General features: G+C 43.1%; 1 protein-coding gene across 7 annotated transcripts in view; it reads left to right on the forward strand.

Moving 5' to 3' along the window:
* Positions 1-19,120, forward strand: part of grid2 (glutamate receptor, ionotropic, delta 2) — a 351,085-nt gene that overhangs the window by 328,766 nt on the left and 3,199 nt on the right. For 6 of the 7 annotated variants that reach the window (XR_001198414.4, XR_001198415.3, XM_013136897.3 and 3 more), the window contains 2 exons: positions 1,714-1,880; positions 14,787-15,027. Coding sequence is in view for 5 of the 7 variants with exons in the window: in XM_013136897.3 (XP_012992351.1) it covers positions 1,714-1,880; positions 14,787-15,027 (408 nt within the window). In the remaining 2 variants the exon portion in view is untranslated. Of the gene's footprint in view, positions 1-1,713; positions 1,881-14,786; positions 15,028-15,136; positions 15,717-19,120 lie in introns of those variants that run through there. The other variant, XM_013136900.4, reaches the window with a different exon arrangement.

Raw genomic sequence — 19,120 nt, forward strand, 5'->3', positions numbered from 1 at the left:
CGGAGTCCTCGGCCTCCCGGCGCGTCTCCTAGAGGTGCAATAACAATGAATAGCCAAAACACACTAACGGAATCTTAAAGAAGGCCGACGCGTCTCAAAAGAGGGTCAAATGTGAGTCGTTGTACATGGGTGTTCTTCGAAAAAGGGGGATTGATGTAGCTGGTAAGTGGGCTGTTATTAGGGTCCATGTATCTGCTGTGAGACAGAGAGAGATTGTCACCTCTGATCATGGTTGTGTCCCAAAGGGTCCCGGGTTACAAGTAGTGCTCTGCAAAGTGAATAGGGGGCCATGTAGGATGTGATGGGGGGGGCCAGTCTATTTAGGAAATTGACTTCAAGACGTGTGTGTCAGTGAGTTTTACCAGGTTTCTCCAGCTCATGGGCTCATATTTTCTGAGGATGTTAAATTGATGGGGTCTATTAAACCTTCCAGTCAGGCACCTTTCTATCCTGATGTAAACTGACTGGATGGGGGAACATTTCTGTGGAACATGCTTGGGCCCAACCCGTCAAACAGTGTGTTCAATGAACGGACACTTTTTACATAATGTAGTAGACGCTGTTATCCAAAGTGCATACATTTTGATATTTTTCCAGCACTGGGACCCCATGGGGTTTTGAGCCCACAACCCTAGCGTTGCAAGGGCCATGCTCTTACCAACTGAGTCACACAGAACACGTGGGCATACTAAAGGGTAAATGGCCGACATAGTGGTAATTTATATATACATCTGTACACTTGCTACATCTTCAAATGAAAGTCCCCATTGATTATTTTTTATTCAAACATCATTCAACATCTCTCTATAATAATAGGACGTTATCCAGTTTTTACCATTTCAGAATGTTATTTTATGGTATTCATGGATTGCACATAATGTCACTAAAATGTTTTAAATGTTTCTTTTGGGGCTCATGACAACTGAGAATTCTACTCAGTGTTTAGTCTAAAGTGTATTACTAAGGCATGATAGTCTCTAAAGAATAATTAAAAGCTCAACTGAATTTTTTGCTAGCTAACATTAGCATTGCTAGCTATTCTAGCTATTCTTGACAGACTTTGATAGCTAAATATTAACAAAGTACTTTTGATGATATGATGATGATTACAATGTTGTTTTCTAGTAAATATTAGCCTACTTGAGGGATGTCGTTGTATTTCCCAGCCCCTATAGTGTTATTTAGAGAAAACAGAAATCAGCCCCTGTTCATCCAAGCGGTTGCGGCGTCCTTATATTGTCAGTTACCATGGCAACAGCACAAATGCTGAGGAAGGTGCAAACCATGAATGGTGTACAAATACAATTAAATTAATTGGGAAAATGTGTTTTAGCTGCACTTGGCCTTTAATTTATTATGTAGATTCCAATTACATAGGACACTAATCATGTACATGTGTCTTTTAGTCTTTAGTTTTTTAATTTATTAGGTTCAGGCACCGTGTATAATTGAAACAAGAAAAAAAATGGTGACCTCCAACGTTGTTGAAAATCTCTGGGCAATATCTCACAGTGCATACAACACAATTTCTCACAATGTTCATGTTCAGTAATGTTACCATCTTTTCCGAGTGTTGAAATGTAGTTCCTATATCTGTTTCTTCCCGTACTAATATAATTTTAAGAATAGGCTTAGCGAGTGGAACATAGAAAGTTAAGTGTTTCATCACGGATACACTTAGTAGTTGTATTTCTGTGTCCTCTTCTCTCTCAGGTGAAGTCTGGCCGTTTTGCGTTTGTGTGGGATGCAGCAGTGCTGGAGTATGTGGCGATCAATGATGAGGACTGCTCCTTTTACACCGTGGGGAACAATGCACCAGACCGGGGCTATGGCATCGCCATGCAGCATGGAAGTCCGTACAGGGACATCTTCTCCCAGAGGTACGTCAAACAGTAAACACACTGTAGGTGAACTCTGTTATAAAGTGGCATTATAACAGTATGTCGAGCTAAAGTGGCATTATAACAGTATGTCTAGGAAAAGTGTCCTTATAACAGAATGTCTAAGTGGCATTATAACAGTATGTCTAGGTAAAGTGGCATTATAACAGAATGTCTAAGTGGCATAATAACAGTATGTCTAGGTAAAGTGGCATTATAACAGTATGTCTAGGTAAAGTGGCATTATTACAGCATGTTTAACTAATGTGGCATTATAACAGTATGTATAGGTAAAGTGGCATTATAACAGTATGTCTAGTTAAAGTGGCCTTGTAACAGTATATCTAAGTAAATTGGCGTTATAACAGTATTTCTGGGTAAAGTGGCATTATAACAGTTTGTCTAGGTAAAGAGGCATTATAACAGTATGTCTGGGTGAAGTGGCATTAAAACAGTATGTCTAGTTAAAGTGGCCTTATAACAGTATGTCTAAATAAAGTGGCGTTATAACAGTATTTCTGGGTGAAGTGGCATTATGTCTGTGCCCTAGGTAAGGTACATGCAGACAGACAGGCTGACCTCACCACAATATTGCCATCATCTACAGTGTGAAAAGGATTTAGTCTGTTCTGATTGAAGTCAACTTCAGTATGGCCTTTTAGTGAAATGTCACTTTCTTTCAGTACACTGGAGTTTGTCCCAGCTGGTTTGTGAAAGGACATGAAATGTTTTGATGGAATTATAGGATGTTGATAGATCGGGCCAAGTACACTAAGACAAAATGCCAGATCCTTTCTCTATCAGACACTGACTTTGAGATTGCTGACAAGGTCATGCAGTAAATCTCAATCCGTATGACGTGCACAAGGGCGCCACCCACCTGTATCGATGCGCTATTGCACTGAGAAAGACATTTTGGGTGTGCTCAATTTCTACCATAAACACCCGAAGATAGGACCTTGCTCACGGTGAAGTGGCAGTTGCATGCTTCATTTGTATTAGGGAGGTTAATGTATATCCCAGCGTGGGAACACATGGTGGCCAGTGATGTTGTGTGTGAATGCGTGTGTGTGTGTGTGTTAGTGTGTGTGTGGTTGTCTGCCAACCTGCATCCACGTGTGTGTGTGTATGTGTTTGTTGGTGCCAGCATGTGAATACCTTTGCACGTGTGTGTTTGGCAGTGTTTCTGTTTGTCCTGTTTACACCTATTTGTTTAGTGATGCACAAAGCTGCTGAATATTTCCAATAATGATGTTGCCAAATATCGTAAACAAATTATTAATTGACAGTCCTATTTAATTCCCTGTCGTTGTTCCTGGATATTGTCAGACTCTTGGGGAGTGCTTCCCAAACTCATTTTCATAAAACAGTCTCTAAAATTGTTCCCTATGGTTCCAGGAACAGCACAATGGAAATTACTGAGACAAAATTGTAGACAAAAATGTGACTTTGGATTATACAAGTCAATGAAGCACAAAGCTGAAATTACGGAGAAATTGTATTTGTCTCCCAGCAGTGGCAATGTAATGTTTCACTCTACATGCTGTTCCCCACTGTCATCGCACACAAAATGGGTCCCTATGCAGAGCCTTCGTCGACATGGAAGGAGATTTATTTTGCCTTTCGCTATGTGGTAAAGTCCATTTGAAGTTGCACCACGTGTTTGTGTAACACTTGGAAATGGCATCAGTATTCATTATCAAACTGTGTCAACATTCCCACAACTGCTGGTTTTTGAATGGGTGGAATCGGAGAGGTTGGGGTTAGATATTGCTTTTGAGTAAAAGCAGGGATATCTCCGAGGCTTTTGTTGGCCCTTCTCAATCAGAATCTGAAGTCCTGAAAATAGAATGGAGACAAGACATTGCAATCAAATATCTCCAAGCAATCAATAGTCAGACAAATAGCCAGTGATTTAGTGTGTAATTGGACAGGGGGCCTGTGGAGTTTGAAGTGGAGTTTTTTTCTACTCACTGTAGATGTTGAGGATTAAAAAAAATGTATGAAAAAAGGAATTGATCTGCTTTGATACTGTAGAGAGAGAAAATATAGAGATCTGATATGTGTGTGTGTGTGTGTGTGTGTGTGTGCTTAAGAACATGCATTTGTTTGTGTCTCTGTATGTGTGTTGTGTGTGTCTTTGTGTGTGTGCTTAAGAAAATGCATGTGTTTGTGTCTCTGTATGTGTGTTGTGTTGTCTGGTTTTGTATTTGACTACAATAGTAAAACAAGGAATATCATGCCAAGTGAGGACATTTGGCTAATCTACACTTTAGATCTGGCTTGGGGTTAGGTTTTTGTTTAAAATTAGGGTTAGGGCTAGGTTTAGACATAGACACAGATTAAGCCTAGTCTTTTTTTTTGTCCTAGACTAGGCTTAATCGTGTCTGTCGTAACCGTCCCTAAGGGTTAGATTTAGATTAAGGTTAGGCATAAAGGTTAGGTTATTGAAGTCAGTGTAAAGGGGAGGGTTAGGGCTGAGGTAAATATTTTTTTTAATTGCTGATTTTCGATAATAAAACCTAAGTGTGTGCGTGTATGTGCATAATTATGCGTGTTCGTCTGTGTGTTAAGAACATTTTGCCTTTACACTCCTCAGTTCGCAAGTACTTGTTCTTCACCTTGGAGGACTCAGACAACCCAGAAAACAGTTCCAAGAAGGCGGTCCTGTCTTCCAGTGAGTCAGGCTGGCCTGGCACTGTCGTGCTCATTCCTGAACGATGTGTGATCCCCAGACTATGTAGATCATCCAGACACACTGTAGACAGCACCGAAAACACACGTTATAACTTAACCCCTACACACACACACACACTCTCTCTCTTTCTCTGTGTCCCTTACACAAACACACACACACAGAGACATATACACTCTATCAGGGATTTTTAGGAGACATTTGTCTTACATCTTTAATGCCTCAGCTGTACTGGTGAAGCATCTCAGCCAGGCTTGACTTGCCATTTGTTGTTATTCTGATAGTTGCGGAGTCCCCCTGCTTTTATTTGGCTCGTATGTCAGAGGTCCCGCGGACACGGAATGATTAACGTGCATAGGGGTGCTTTCAATCTACACGAATGACATGCGGTACTAGGTTAGGCCACTAAGAGGTAGAACCTTTCGGAATCACAGTGGAATACTGTAATGTCGTCTCTAATGTATGTCCAAAAGTTTGCCTGAAGGTCTCATCACAAGACAGATGGGTGAAGAAAAAAAAAAACATTTCAAATCGGGAGTTATCTGAGACCAAACATCTCCGTGGAGGTTCTGGCAAATGAGCTGACGTTGTGAGTACGTTGATGTATATGTTATGCCATTTGTACATCTGGTTTGTGTTGATACTGTTGCTGCATTTTAGACATTTAGACAATTTCGGTACAAGCAATTAGGGGGTGACTGTTTAACTCAAAACCACAATGACATACTGTACATCTTAAGAGGTCAGGGACTCAATCTAGAAACCCTTTGCTCACAAGTCAGAGGCTCGAACCTCTAGGCCATCTGCCACTGTTACCAGTAGTTGCATAAATATTTAAAGATCCTAAACCATTGATAATAAAGCCCTTAAATTCACTTAGAAGCAGGGGGATTTAGATTTGCACACGTTTGCATGCTGAGTGCACTTCACTACAGCCTGATCCTGAAAGAAGTTATTTTTCCTGAGAAGGATCTCCGTAAAATAGGAGCTATCCAATTTTATATAATAGCCCATTGGCAAGCTAGCATTATTCTAGCTATAACTTATTATATTTGCAATGAGACAAGGGCCAAATTTACATTACATTTTGCCTGTAAAAAAACTGTCTAGGATCACATACAACCACACACCCTTATTCAACAATTTTGATTTAAAAAGTATGACTAGAGATCAAGGGCCATCACTTCAGTGGGATAGCTACAAGCAACTTTTACATAGCCTACAGATATGTCAATCAACCGGATCTTATAGCTTTCAAAGTCAAGAGAGTCTGTCTAAGCCAATGAAGATGCACTTTATTGACTGTGCCAGCTCACTGAGCAGTCAGAGCTTGTTCGCGGGAACATCATTTTTTTTTTTATATATAAATGGGAAAACATTCATTCATTGCTGTGGTGCTATAAGGGTTTGCTGGCCTTTTCCACCCTAGCATACTGTCGCCTATGAACACAGGATGAACAAGCTGTTGACCCCAACCAGAGTTTATACTTCAAGAGCACAAACTAAACCAGAAGGGAAAAGTTCTGTGTGGCAAGATACTCTGAATTAAAAAGTAGCGCCTGAAGTAAATGCGGACACTGGGACACAAAGTAATTCCTTTCGGTATAGTGGCACCTAGGACCATACAAGTATCGACGCCGTTAATTAAATTGCCTAAAGAGCAGAGATTTCTTGGCCAGGAAACTCTTATTTGAATTGACTACATAATTCTGGACTCTGTGGAGCCCATACTAAGTGGTGGCGTTATTGACTGTAGTAGTGGTATTGTCATCAATGGCACTTTGATAAGGTTCTTCTCAGAACTTCAGGGTCTGTGGTGCTGTGGCGTCTGCATGCGTGAGTGCTTCTCTGTTTGTGAAGATTGCTCCATTCTGAAGTGAGCCTTGGCTTTGGTTGCAGCGAGAAAGGGATTGACAGGCGCCTGACATCAAGTCAATCTCCTGTCATCCGGAACAGTGACAGAGCTGTCACTTAAAGTCCCATCCATCAGCATTACAAAAATGTGTGCCCCGAAATATCTAATTAAAGCCCATAAGTGAGGCTGAGATTCTCCGCTTATTTCTTTTCACCCGCGTACTGAGGTCTGCACACCTTCAAGACTTGTTAAATGTTAAATAAATAAGGATTTAGCGTAAATTTCTTGAAATCCTATTATTTTTGTTTTTGTGTGTCTAGAGATTAAAACGGTGCAAATGTAGTTGAAGTAATGTGAAGTATTTAACACCAGTAGATAGGTACCCAGCTGCAATTGCTCTCAGGACCTTCACCCACTCACGTTTATGATATTTGCAGCGGTCAAGTTAATATGATTTGTAACTGGAATGGGCATCTTTGGGGTTAGAGGTAGTCATTTAGCTAGAATACAGTTTTGCTGGCTGTGTGTGTTTAGTAACAGGGCTGTCATGTCTCCATTGTCCTCATTTAAGAAGTTGCCACTCAGAGTGCACTATGTGCAAGGAGCTCATTTTAGTACGATTTCCCTCCTGCGCTCTGTTTGACGTTTTGTAATCATGTTGTCAGAAACTCTCCCGGATGGAACATGCTGCCATTTCCTATTTTTGCTGTTTTTGTCACATTGAATTGTGTCTTATAAAGGAAAACATGGAGAGTCTGGATGCAAGTTTGCACTTCTCGGTTGCTAGAGATAGGATATATCTGCTGGATGTGGAGATTTTGTATGCAGCACTGTGAATGCCTTACATCATATCGAGAACAGACAAAGCCTTACCATTAGTAGTTTTAAACATTTCTTGTGTGGTTAGCTAGTTAGCTTTTTGGCACTGCAGATTGCAGATGTTATAATTTTATGTACAAAAAACATTTAAGACAGATTGTAATCACGCGGACCTGTTCACCTGTTCACTTTCCACGTTCCCATCCTACCCCAGAACCTACAAGTAGCTGGAGAAGACATTAGTATACATTGATAGCATTCTATCTTATCTAACCACAAAATGTTTTAAGACAGTTGAACTTGCCCTGCTAATTATTAGGATGAGTCATCATGGCACGTCTGTAGAAAGAGTTTGAGAAGCGTATTGAACCCAACGCTAGCCCAGCCACCAGACATTCGACGGAACACAAACTCTGGTGCCAGGAGCCCTACACCCAGGCCTCTTTCAGACAGCAACCATGGCCTTCCCCAATATGTTTTTGACCCCCCTCCTGCTTTCACTCTGTTGTCTAATGCAAGCACAACAAAGAACACCTATAGCAAGACGTGCTCGTGTCATACCGCCTCCTCAGACAGAAACTCCTCAAAACAGGATGAAGACATGAATGCGTTGCATGCATCAAGTTGCATGGCGCAATCAGCTTGGCGGAAGTGCTTCCAATGGGTCCGATTTGAGCGTCTGTTGCGCTCATGCCCAGATGATAAGAGAAACAAATCACGGTGTGATAATATGAATAGATGCTTTTTCGAGTTTGGCCGCAAGGTAGTATGGGTATTACGATACCGATTATGACTATTTCAGTAAATAGTTTGAGCCATCTGTGTGCACGTGGCATTAGGACACATAATGATGAGAAACTGTCTATGCATTATGGATAGGAAACTGTCTATTTTTATTTTTCAAATGGCTGAGTCCTAGTTTGAAGACCGCAGAGCACATTCATTGCATGACTTCAGTACTGCGAGACGCCGATGATGTACGGCCATTCTCTAAGTATTTGCACTGCAATTTCTTGCGTTATTGATTTCACGGACACAAGGAGATATAACCATGTGAAACGAACAAACTGTCAAAGTCAATAATATTTAACGGAAGCTTCCTTTTTCAGTCATACCTGTCGTGTTTTCATGCAACATGTCTGACATGAGAACTGTAGAAGGAAATTTGATTAAGGAGGGTAGAAAAAGTGCTGTTCATGTGATCCCTGTTGATCATGTGATTCATCTGTATCTACTACAGTATTAACTGTATTGCTGGCTGGATCTCCTGCCTGATCTCATTAAGATCCTTATTTCCTCTGGTATATAAGATTGTTTGGCTGCATCACTATCAGATTCATCACTGTGTGTGTGTGTGTGTGTGTGTGTGCGTGCGTGTGGGTGTGCTTGTGTCTATGCGTTCATGCGTGCATAGCGTTACATGCATGCGTGTGCATACAACCTTGTCTTAGTTTATGTGTGCGCGTGTTTCATGTGCTGCTGTTGGTGTTCAACTGAAATAACACATCTTTAAATCAGGGCTTAGTGTATTTCCGCCTCAGATGTTATCACTTGCTCCTCTCTTCAAGGAATTTCTTTAGTGTCCACACCCCTTCTTTCTTTTGTCCTTCCTTCAGTGTTATCTAGTGCTGTGGTTTGTCCACTGCCGGCGTCAGACACATCTAATAACATGTGATCATTTCTGCTGCAGCTGGTTACCATGGCAACAGCTCCAGTGGTCCACACTAATCACCATGCAGAGCCCAAGAGGCAGTTAGACTGGTTAGGACGGGCTGGTTAGGACAGACAGGCGCACAGACAGACAGGCGCACAGACAGACAGGCAGGCGGGCAGACGGACAGGCAGGCGGGCAGATAGACAGACAAAGCAGGCGGGCAGACAGACAGGCAGGCGGGCGGACAGACAGGCGGACAGGCGGACAGGCAGGCGGGCAGACAGACAGGCGCACAGGCAGGCGGGCAGACAGACAGGCAGGTGGGCAGACAGGCAGGCGGACAGGCAGGCAGGCTGATGGACAAACAGACAGACAGACAGGCAGGCAGACAGACTGGCTGACTTGTCCTTGCAACACGTAACTCTGCAGCACCGTAATGTCGTTAAATGTGTGTGCGTGTGTAGGGTGTGGATCAGAGCTAGGTCACAATACAACTCACACCAATACACGCACTCTTAAAAAGCTGCTCACCCATTGTATTATTTGAAATAGCAAAGTCAAGGGGTGACTCCATTTTTTATGACTAATCCCAAATGATACATTGGTGATCCCCTAGCCTCTTAAACCAGGCCTAGAGGGCAGACGAGGCTGGAGGTGTGGCCTCACGAGGCTAGTAATCCCCGGACCTACAGTAGACCTGGTCATTTGTGAAACTGGTGTTACATTGGTAATCGCCTTAACTAGTCCTGCTCACTATTGAAACTAGTGTTATGCTGGTGATCACCTTAACGAGTCCTGGTCACTATTGAAACTAGTGTTATGCTGGTGATCACCTTAACTAGTCCTGGTCACTATTGAAACTAGTGTTATGCTGGTGATCACCTTAACTAGTCCTGGTCACTATTGAAACTAGTGTTATGCTGGTGATCACCTTAACTAGTCCTGGTCACTATTGAAACTAGTGTTATGCTGGTGATCACCTTAACTAGTCCTGGTCACTATTGAAACTAGTGTTATGCTGGTGATCACCCTAACTAGTCCTGGTCACTAGTGAAACTGGGGATGTGCGTCACGTCTGACGAAGTATGGAACAACAAAATATTGTAGGAAATCAGCCTACCAATGGAGTCAACTGCCCTAAACAGGGTTTCACTATTGCCTTTTGTCCTCCATCCATCTCTCCATCCCCCTGTTACAGAGTTTTAGACATCTTGCAGATCTAATCCAGAGTGACTTACAGTAGTGAGTGCATTCATTTTCCTACTGGTCCCCATGGGAAACAAACCCATGTTCCACTGACTGAGCTCTGCGATCTATCTCTTCATCCCTCTATCATTCTTTGCTTCTGTATTTCTCTCTCTCCATCCTAACTCTCCATCCCACCATGTCATTCACAATGTGGTTCTTTTAAGTCTGTGAAGGGCTTCATGTCTTTTGAGGCCCAGCAGGGTCAGTGATCAGATAACCACCAGGGTGACCACTGATTAGGACCACCTGATGTTCATTTTGTCGGAGCAGCAGCTGTTCAAATTTGCAAGGTCATCATGGGGAGACTTCATCAGGAAAATACATGTCCACGCAGCACTTGGGTGACAAAGAGCACATGGAAGTTATTTTGCCTGGTCATAAAGCTTATGAAGCAAACTTACCTATCTTTCACCGCCAGTGACTTTCAGTCCCTCGTTTACTTTTTGATATTATTTCGAGACACAGTTGGGGTGTCAGACGGAGAATACAAAGTGTGCATTCACAAATTGGGGTTGGAGAACCGTGATTCCGAATCGTGGCTGCTTGGACTCTTTCCTCCGGCACAATGGGGAGTTATCCCAGCCAATCACAACATTTCATTTCGGAGGAAATAATGGGAAATGAGGAAAAAGACTGTTCTTAGTTGTACCTGTGGTAAGAGAAATAATTAATTAGAAACGTGATATTAGAAATAATTTGTGATTTTACAGAAATCCTGTTTTTGTGTGTGACATGAGCGGTGTTCTGTGATGAATCTGCATCCGTATGTTGCCGTGCAAGAGTAAAACAGTTCCACCATGATAAAATATGCCGGGAAAAATGTGTGTGGGGGGAAATTATCATATTATTCAGAACTCATGCAGTGGGATTTAGCTTCATATCTTTCTTTCCAATATTCATGAACAGCTAGCAGTGATATAGTTTATCTAATGTAGCTCAGACATTGGGTATGGTGATGCAATCAGGAACCAGACGCATTATTACAGTGGAGATATCACGAGTTCTGGTCCAAGTGCACGTTCCGTGTCCATGCAGATGCATCCACTGGTGGAACGAACACCCTGGAGCAATAATATCATCATCATCGACACACCCGGGGGCGCGGTTTACCTACTCACTGTGTTAACGCAACGGGCGTGTCTGACGGACATGTCCATGGTAAAAGTTTGATCTGATGCGCAGTGGAGGAAGGCCATGGACAACAGTGGGATTAGTGCGTAAGGCCAGTGTTGAACAACTAAGCTCCCAGGGCTGCTTTTCCCTTTTCCCTGCGTGTCGGTGTGTGTTTGTGTGTGTCAGTGTGTGTCTGTGTGTTTGTACATGTGTGTCGGGGGATTTCATGGACGGTTGGTTAGGAGAAGAAAAAAAAAAAAAGACTATATCGAATTTGCAAATGTTGCCAAGCAGGCAAACACCTACGCCTGAAAAATCTCTGCACTTGTGTGACTTCCCAGATTGACGGAATTGCTGTCAGTGTTTTGATAGCTGAGGTATCTCTTTCTGTTCCATTCTGTCAGATTGGGGGCAATCACTCATGTGCTTGTTCACTTATTCGGGCCTGTCTTTGTCAGTGTGGTAACAATTAGCCTACAGTAACATTTGTTGACCTTACTTCTCAATCCGAAACAGCTTTGAGTGATCATGTTGATATTTTCAGCCACTATTCAGCCAACGTTTCAGACTAATTTAACGTTTCAGACTTGTCTTGATTCCGTTTGAGCCAACTTTCCAACTGTGAGTCATCTGTTTTGTGGGGCTTATCTGAATTAGACCTGTTTCTGTGAGTCTCCCAACTGTAATCCCAAATCAGATATTCAGTTCTATCTGAGGATTTATCTGATAAATACTTGATTCCATCCTTCTAGCCAATCTGGCAAGGACTCCATGTGTCCCTTCTGGTTTCAAGATCATAAAATAATATCTTTAAAAGAACAGATATGTTGTAAAAAATTAGATGTGCTTCCCTGACATTTTTCACATGCAAAGTTGAAACTGTAAACTACCATTCCTCTACACCTTTAATTTTAGATGGATTGGGAGCATTTCTACATTCTCTACTACATTCAGTTCGACCGTGCATCTGTGTGTGTCTACTTGAGTGTATGTTTATGCATATATGTGTAAGTGTGTGTGTGAGATTGTGTGTGTGTGTGTAGGTTTGTTTCATGGTGTTCTGTAAGCCAGACCTCCGAAGTATAAGGCTGTGAATGAACAGACGCTTCCAATCAACCTTTGAGGATTTTTATTAGATGTCATAATTCATTTTCTTTAGCTGGACAGCATAATGGCATTACAGCGAAGTACTTACACTGTGCTACAAAACATATTCATATTTCTTATAATTACTTTGACAGGTTAATAGAACTGTCTGTCTGCTGCAATATTATCTGTCTGATGGTGCCCCCTAGTGTTGTGGGATCATCGAAACAACTACAGAGAATCAGGCTGAATCTCTGTAGTATTTTCCTGATTCCTTCTTCTTGGAGAAGATTGCAAGGATTCTGACCTTCGAGAGGATTTAAAAGGGAGGTGCGGAAATATCGTTGAAATTCACCTGTCAGGTAATCATGGATTGTGAATCATGTTCAGTGAATGGCGTTAATGAAACAACCTCTTTGGTCAGATCCCTGTCAGTCTGAGACACCCGCACACTTTGGTTTCCATGAGCGAAGGTCATGGATTTCATTGGAATTTTGCCAAACGTCAAGAAACAAATTCCCAATCTGACAACAGATTGGGATTTACAGAATACAAATTCCCAATCTGCACGTTCGATCAAATTACATTATGCGAGTGAAATCTGATAAGCTTAAAGTCAATTTCTACTCTTGGGAAATGCCTGAAACTTGGCAAAAATGTTGGTTGTATCAGGGCCAATTCCATCTCCTCACTGTTGTGGGACTCAGAGTTTTAGGGTCTTCATCCATGGTTAATATATCTGACATGGGCACAGCGTTCGTAGATTATTTTGACATTTTTTGGAATAGAACCTGCTTCTCTGTTGAAGATGGAATTCATCTAAGTGAAAATGACGCCAGGCTGCTGTCGTCAAACATAGAAAATTATCTTCTAAATGTGGTCAGTCAAAATGAAATAACAACGTTAGCCCCAACCCATATAAGTAATGTAAGTCAGTTCTCTTTTTTACTGTGAGAGATCCTCATTCTGTTTTTAAGAGCGGCGAGAGGCCTAATGGTGCATTTGACATTCCCCCTCTTGTGAAATGTATGTTTCGGCCTCTCACAAGGTGTTGCCTTAGGCTAAATGGGGCTAGCTACAGTAATCTAACTACAGTAATCTAACTACAGTAATCTAACTACAGTAATCTAACAACAGTTTACTTTTTATCTCCATGCTTGGATTGTTAACCTGTTTGTAGTAATCCTGTATATATTGACAGTCCACATGTTTTTAAAAATCATAAGGGATTTCCCCTATCAAACACCGTTTGTTGTTTAATTAGAATTTTAGTATCACAGTCAAATCCAGACGTCTTTATGTTATCTGAGAAGTGCTGATGAGGCAGATCTCTATACTGTCTTGCCTCTCTAAAATTCTGAAGTCATTGGGAAATATATACTTGCACGTTTTTTTTAACAAATAGCAGTCTGGTGTTAAACCTGGTCACAGTCCTGTTATATCAACCACACTGGCTGTGAATGGCATTGACAAAACATTGGATGAGAATTTAACCTTTTTCTATTTATTGACTTGTGACCTGTTGATTGTTCTGTTTTGATGGAAAAACAGACCTAACTGGCCCTGGCCATGGAAAACAGAATTATTTCAGCTGTAGATCCCAGGGTTTTGTTAAAGATGATAACTATAGATCCTTTGAGATTTGCTCTTAATGAGGTGTCATTAATGTCATTAAGAGTTTTCAGTCATTCAGCACTGTTCTATTACCTGGGCAAATTTGCCCTCATTATTGTCTCATACACTTTTGCGACTCACGGACATCCAGAAGGGCCAAACATTGGTTAACATTTGTATACACGGTTCTACTGGAGAAACACCCACATTATCTTACCTCAATAATAAACTGGAAAACCTGCCGTTATCAAACACACCCTCAAGACCGCAGGCTTACTCAGAGTTGGGAAGAACTGATCTGGGCTGTTATGGTCCCCACCTGCAATGAAGCTTGATGGTTTTGTGCCCATTAAAATGTTTGATAAAAAATATTTTTTATTGTTCTCTGTGATTGCTTTTGTTAATGTACATGAAATGTTTTAAATTTGATTTGATATTTTTTATTTGTATGTTTTTTATTATCATTGCAACTGCAAAGAGATCTAGGTCTCAGCTTGAGTTCCCTGTTTAAAAAAAGGAGAAAACAAATTCAATAATTACGTTTTAGTCTAGCCAGAATCATCAGTACATGTTTCAAAGCTACGGACTCTTCGAAATAAGATTATTGCCACAACCTGAAGAAGCTAAGATGCGGTCCAATCTGAATGAGATGAAATTAAGTTCTCACCCACAGACCGTACTATATATCTGTACTCAATTTCTTGAAATCTTTGTGTTTTCCGTGCCTGTGTTTGTGTGTCCGTCTGTGTACACGCACGTGTGCATCCATCTGTGTGTGTCTGTTTTCGTCTGTGTGTGTGTGTGTGCGCGTGTGTGTATCAGGATCCTGGAGCTGCAGCAGAACGGAGACATGGATATCCTGAAGCTGAAGTGGTGGCCCAGAGACAGCCCCTGCGACCTGTACTCTGCTGTCCACACAAAACACCGCGGCGGAGCCCTGGACATCCACAGCTTTGCCGGCGTGTTTTGCGTGCTGGCGGCTGGCGTGCTGCTCTCCTGTCTCATTGCCATGGTGGAGACGTGGTGGACCAGGAGGAAGGGCTCGCGGGTTCCCTCCAAGGAGGTGAGGAGCTGGGGGGGAGGGCGGGGTGGTTGTGGAGGGGAGTCTTCCGGGGACACGTGACCTGGCTGTGCGTGTTTCTGTACATGGTGTCAGCTTCACGATGTTACAGGTCTGTCGGGGGAGATGTTTCTAACCCATCAGTCAAGTTGGTCTCTTCCTGGCTGTTGGGTCCTAGCTGCCCGTGGACAACTGGCAGGACAGGCTACTAAACAAACTGGACTTCATGGACTGAAAACCCAGACACGCTACAGGATTCCTTCCTCTGTGCCACTGGAACTACCAACGCTGTGGGAATCTTAACTGACATCTGTTGCTGAGACACATGAAGCATTCTCATGGCACTCGTATTACCATATAGGGCAGTACTTTACACCAGGGCATATTTGGGACTCAGAGTATGGGGTCATTTGTGGAGTATGTGTCTATTGGGACTCAGTGTAGGAGTACGGGTCATTTGGATTGTAGCATCCTTTTGGCAATCATGGACGCCGTGTCCTCTGGACTAAAGAGGAGAGGGACCATCTGGCTTGTTATCAGCACACAGTTCAAAAGCCAGCATCCGTGATGGTATGGGGGTGTATTAGTGCACATAGCATGTGTGACTTGCACGTCTGTGGAGGCACCATTAATGCTGAATTATATATACAGGTTTTGGAGCAACATATGCTGCCATCCAGGCCACATATTTTTCAGGGAAGGACTTGCTTATTTCCGCAAGACAATGCCAAACCACCATCTGCACAAATTACAACAGCATGGCTCCATAGTAAAAGAGTCCGGGTGCTAAACTGTCCAGACCTGTCACCCATTGAAAACATCTTGCGCATTATGAAACAAAAAATACGACAAAGAGCAAAAGAAATCTCAGTTTCAACATTTGATATTTTGTCTTTGTACTATTCTAAATTTTATATAGGGATACATTTCTCGCATTGCATTGCATTCTGTTTTATTTGCATTTTACGCAGCATCCCAACTATTTTCTAAATGGGGTTGTTGTTCAAAGTGTAATTACATATGATGTAAAGACAGCCAGTTAAATTGTTCTGGCGTGCTGTGAGTTAGATGTCCTTAAAAATATATATATTTCCACACATAAACCTAAATTCAGAGAGGCCCACGAGGCCAGAGAGGGACCAGCCCATTTCTCATTTGCTTAAAGTGCCCTGTGGCCCGTCCTTTCTTTACAGAGACATAAATGCAGACTCCCAGAGACATTTGAAGTGTCAGCATCACCGTAGAGACTAAGGCTTACTAGCTTAAAGCAGAAAAGTACATGAATCCAATGTGAAAGGCTTGTGTTTAATCTGGATGTCTCTCTGCATTTGACTACTCACACAAGGTGCAGCCAGGCATAGCATATCTGTAGTACTCTGACGAATATTTTCTTCCACTTGTCCCCGTGATTAACATGTAGGCATAGCAACGGTGTTTTGATCAGTTCTAGAACCGAGGAATCGTGTAGCCGCTATCATTGGACCAGTGTCTCCAGGACTGTGAAATCCTATTCAGCTATACTAATAGCGGACGCAAATGTGCTAACAAGATTAAAGTAATAAAAAAATAAAACGATGTATACAATTCCAGTCAAGGGTTTGGGCATACTTATGGGTAAGTGTGTCCAAACTTTTTATTGGTACTGTATATATATATATATATATACATTATCACTACATTTACGTGGTAATTGTTCATGTCAATAGATACAATCGCAAATAAATTCGAACCCTGGAGTTGCACCAAATTATGACGTATTAGGTGTTTTTGGGAAAGTATTTTCTAACATAGTACAAAATCCTTGGAAGAGGGTGAAATTACTTCTGAGATTGTAGGTATCAACAATTTAAAACATATTAATTTTCACCTACAATATTCCATGTTGGTGGTAATGTAAGAATGTGAGTTGTAGCCGCGGACTGGTGATGATAGGTTTGTTAATGTTACCTGTTTTAAAAGTAGACTGCTCTCATATCGTCACACAGTATCTGTGCACATTTGCACAGCTCCTATGGTGGTGTACTCACGGCTCGAAACAACTCAAGCTGAATCTAGCGAGCTGCCAACTATGACTAAGTGTTATTGAAGTAGTTATGGGTTAGAAGACATCCCTCTCAATCTCTCTATCTAGCCACAAGCAGATTCTCCCTTTCACTTCTTCATCTCCAGTCCTCTCCACTCCTCCCCCTCCTCACCTCCCCTCTCTCGTTCCCTGCTCTCGTCACGTCTCCTCTGCCCACCTCCCCCTCCCCTCCCTGGTCATTTCAGCCGCTGTCCTGACTGGCCGCGACATCAGAGCGAAGCCACGGGGAGCTCAACAGCGCGCCCGTTTCATCTCGTCGGCGGTAATGATGTCCTGTGATCAGCCTCCACGGCTCTGTTCCTCATCATAGCACCCCACCCCGTGTCTCCGCCCCTACCCATGACCCCCTGCCCTCGCGGCTGCTTTCATGTGTCCGGGTGACCGGTGCGGCCATCTGCATGCGGTTCTGGAGCGGCAGCACGGTCGTAACCCCAAACCCAGGTGCCTGGGGTTCAAGGTCTTTGTGACGGAGAGCTCTTTTCGAAATCAATGTGTTCGGCCGGTCACTTCGTTCAGCACTCAGACGGTCAGATCAGTTACCTTTCCTTTGACTAGGTTGCACATGGATATTTTTTATTGGAGGTTTAATCTAGGGGTGTGCGTTGCATGGCCAGTATAACACGGCTGAGAGATGTGCCTGGAAACTGTAGCCGTGGTACATTGGCAATATACGACAAACCGGTGGTTGTGGAGCTCAGGCCACATCCTGCTGGGCCCGGTCCTCTGTGTCCGGGCCCAGCGGGGGGGGGTCATCAGCCAGCGTCTTCCTCAGTGGCCTGCACCACTGCTGCCCTCTCACTAAGCTGTAGGCGATTCCCTCCACAACAAAGTGTGTCCCAGGTGGCACCCTAGTTCAATGCTGTAGTGCACTACAGTTGACCAGGACTTCCACTCATAGGAGGCCACTACGTGGGGGGTGGGGGACCTTTTAGCCCAGTTATAAATGCTCCCCGGCTCCCTCGGAAAAACTCACGCGCGGGGGGGGGGAAGACACAGCTGCAGTCACCGTGGGGATATCAATCACCAGTCGCAATCAAGCCATCGTTAGACTCCATGTGGAGACACCTTCCCGACACTCGGAGGAAATGAGTCAAGTGAAGGCCGAGTGCTGCTGCTCACCCGTTCTTCAAAACGCCTCAATGATTTCCGGCACCTGTTGTCCTTCATCAGTCAAATTCAGGAGCGCGTGTCACCCAAATACCCAAATGTTACAATAAGGTTATAATAATGTACGGTATGATTGCTCTATATTCTCACACACACACACACACCCATCTAGTCCCTGTCCTCCTCCACCTGCAGTCCAGACAGACACCCAGCTCTCACTGATCTCCAACCCAAAACCACGTTCGCTGCCAGGGGACGCCTTTAATCACGTCTCCCATTTCCCCCCAGTAAATGTCCTGGAGGTCTGGCCCTGTCCAGGCCTCTGCTTCTGTGTAATCACTGTCAGTGTTTTGTGTTGTGTTGTGCTGTGTTTGGAGTTGTGTTTTGTGTTGTGTTGTGCTGTGCTGTGCTGTGTTCGGAGTTGTGTTTTGTGTTGTGTAATATTTAACACTGTTCTGAGGCCCATGTGATTAACAGGTCCGTAGGACTCATCAGAGAAATAGCTGCACTGCTCATCACACACTTCAGACCTGCTCCATTCTAGAATGCCCTTCTTGGCCAATCAGAAATGAGTATTCAACAATACAGTACTGGCATTAGCCAATAGCAGACCTGGTATTGGGGGATGTCTTTAATGACAGCATTGCAGTGTGTCCTGGTTGCCGGATTCATTTCCCACACAGTTCTGGCCCTGTTCTGCCGTACAACCGGCCGAGACTGTCAAGATCCGTGCTGGCTGTTGGTTCACGTCTTGCTGGGTTCTACACAAACCATTAATTCCATTTACACTGGGCAGAACACAAAGACAATCTTCATCCCAATTACTGCGTATATGTACCACAGATAACAATATTACCTGGGAGGTTTGGGTGGTTGGCTATGCAGTATGTGTGGGTGTGGGGGGTG

Source organism: Esox lucius, chromosome 13 (assembly GCF_011004845.1).
Source record: "Esox lucius isolate fEsoLuc1 chromosome 13, fEsoLuc1.pri, whole genome shotgun sequence".
Taxonomy (NCBI): domain Eukaryota; kingdom Metazoa; phylum Chordata; class Actinopteri; order Esociformes; family Esocidae; genus Esox; species Esox lucius.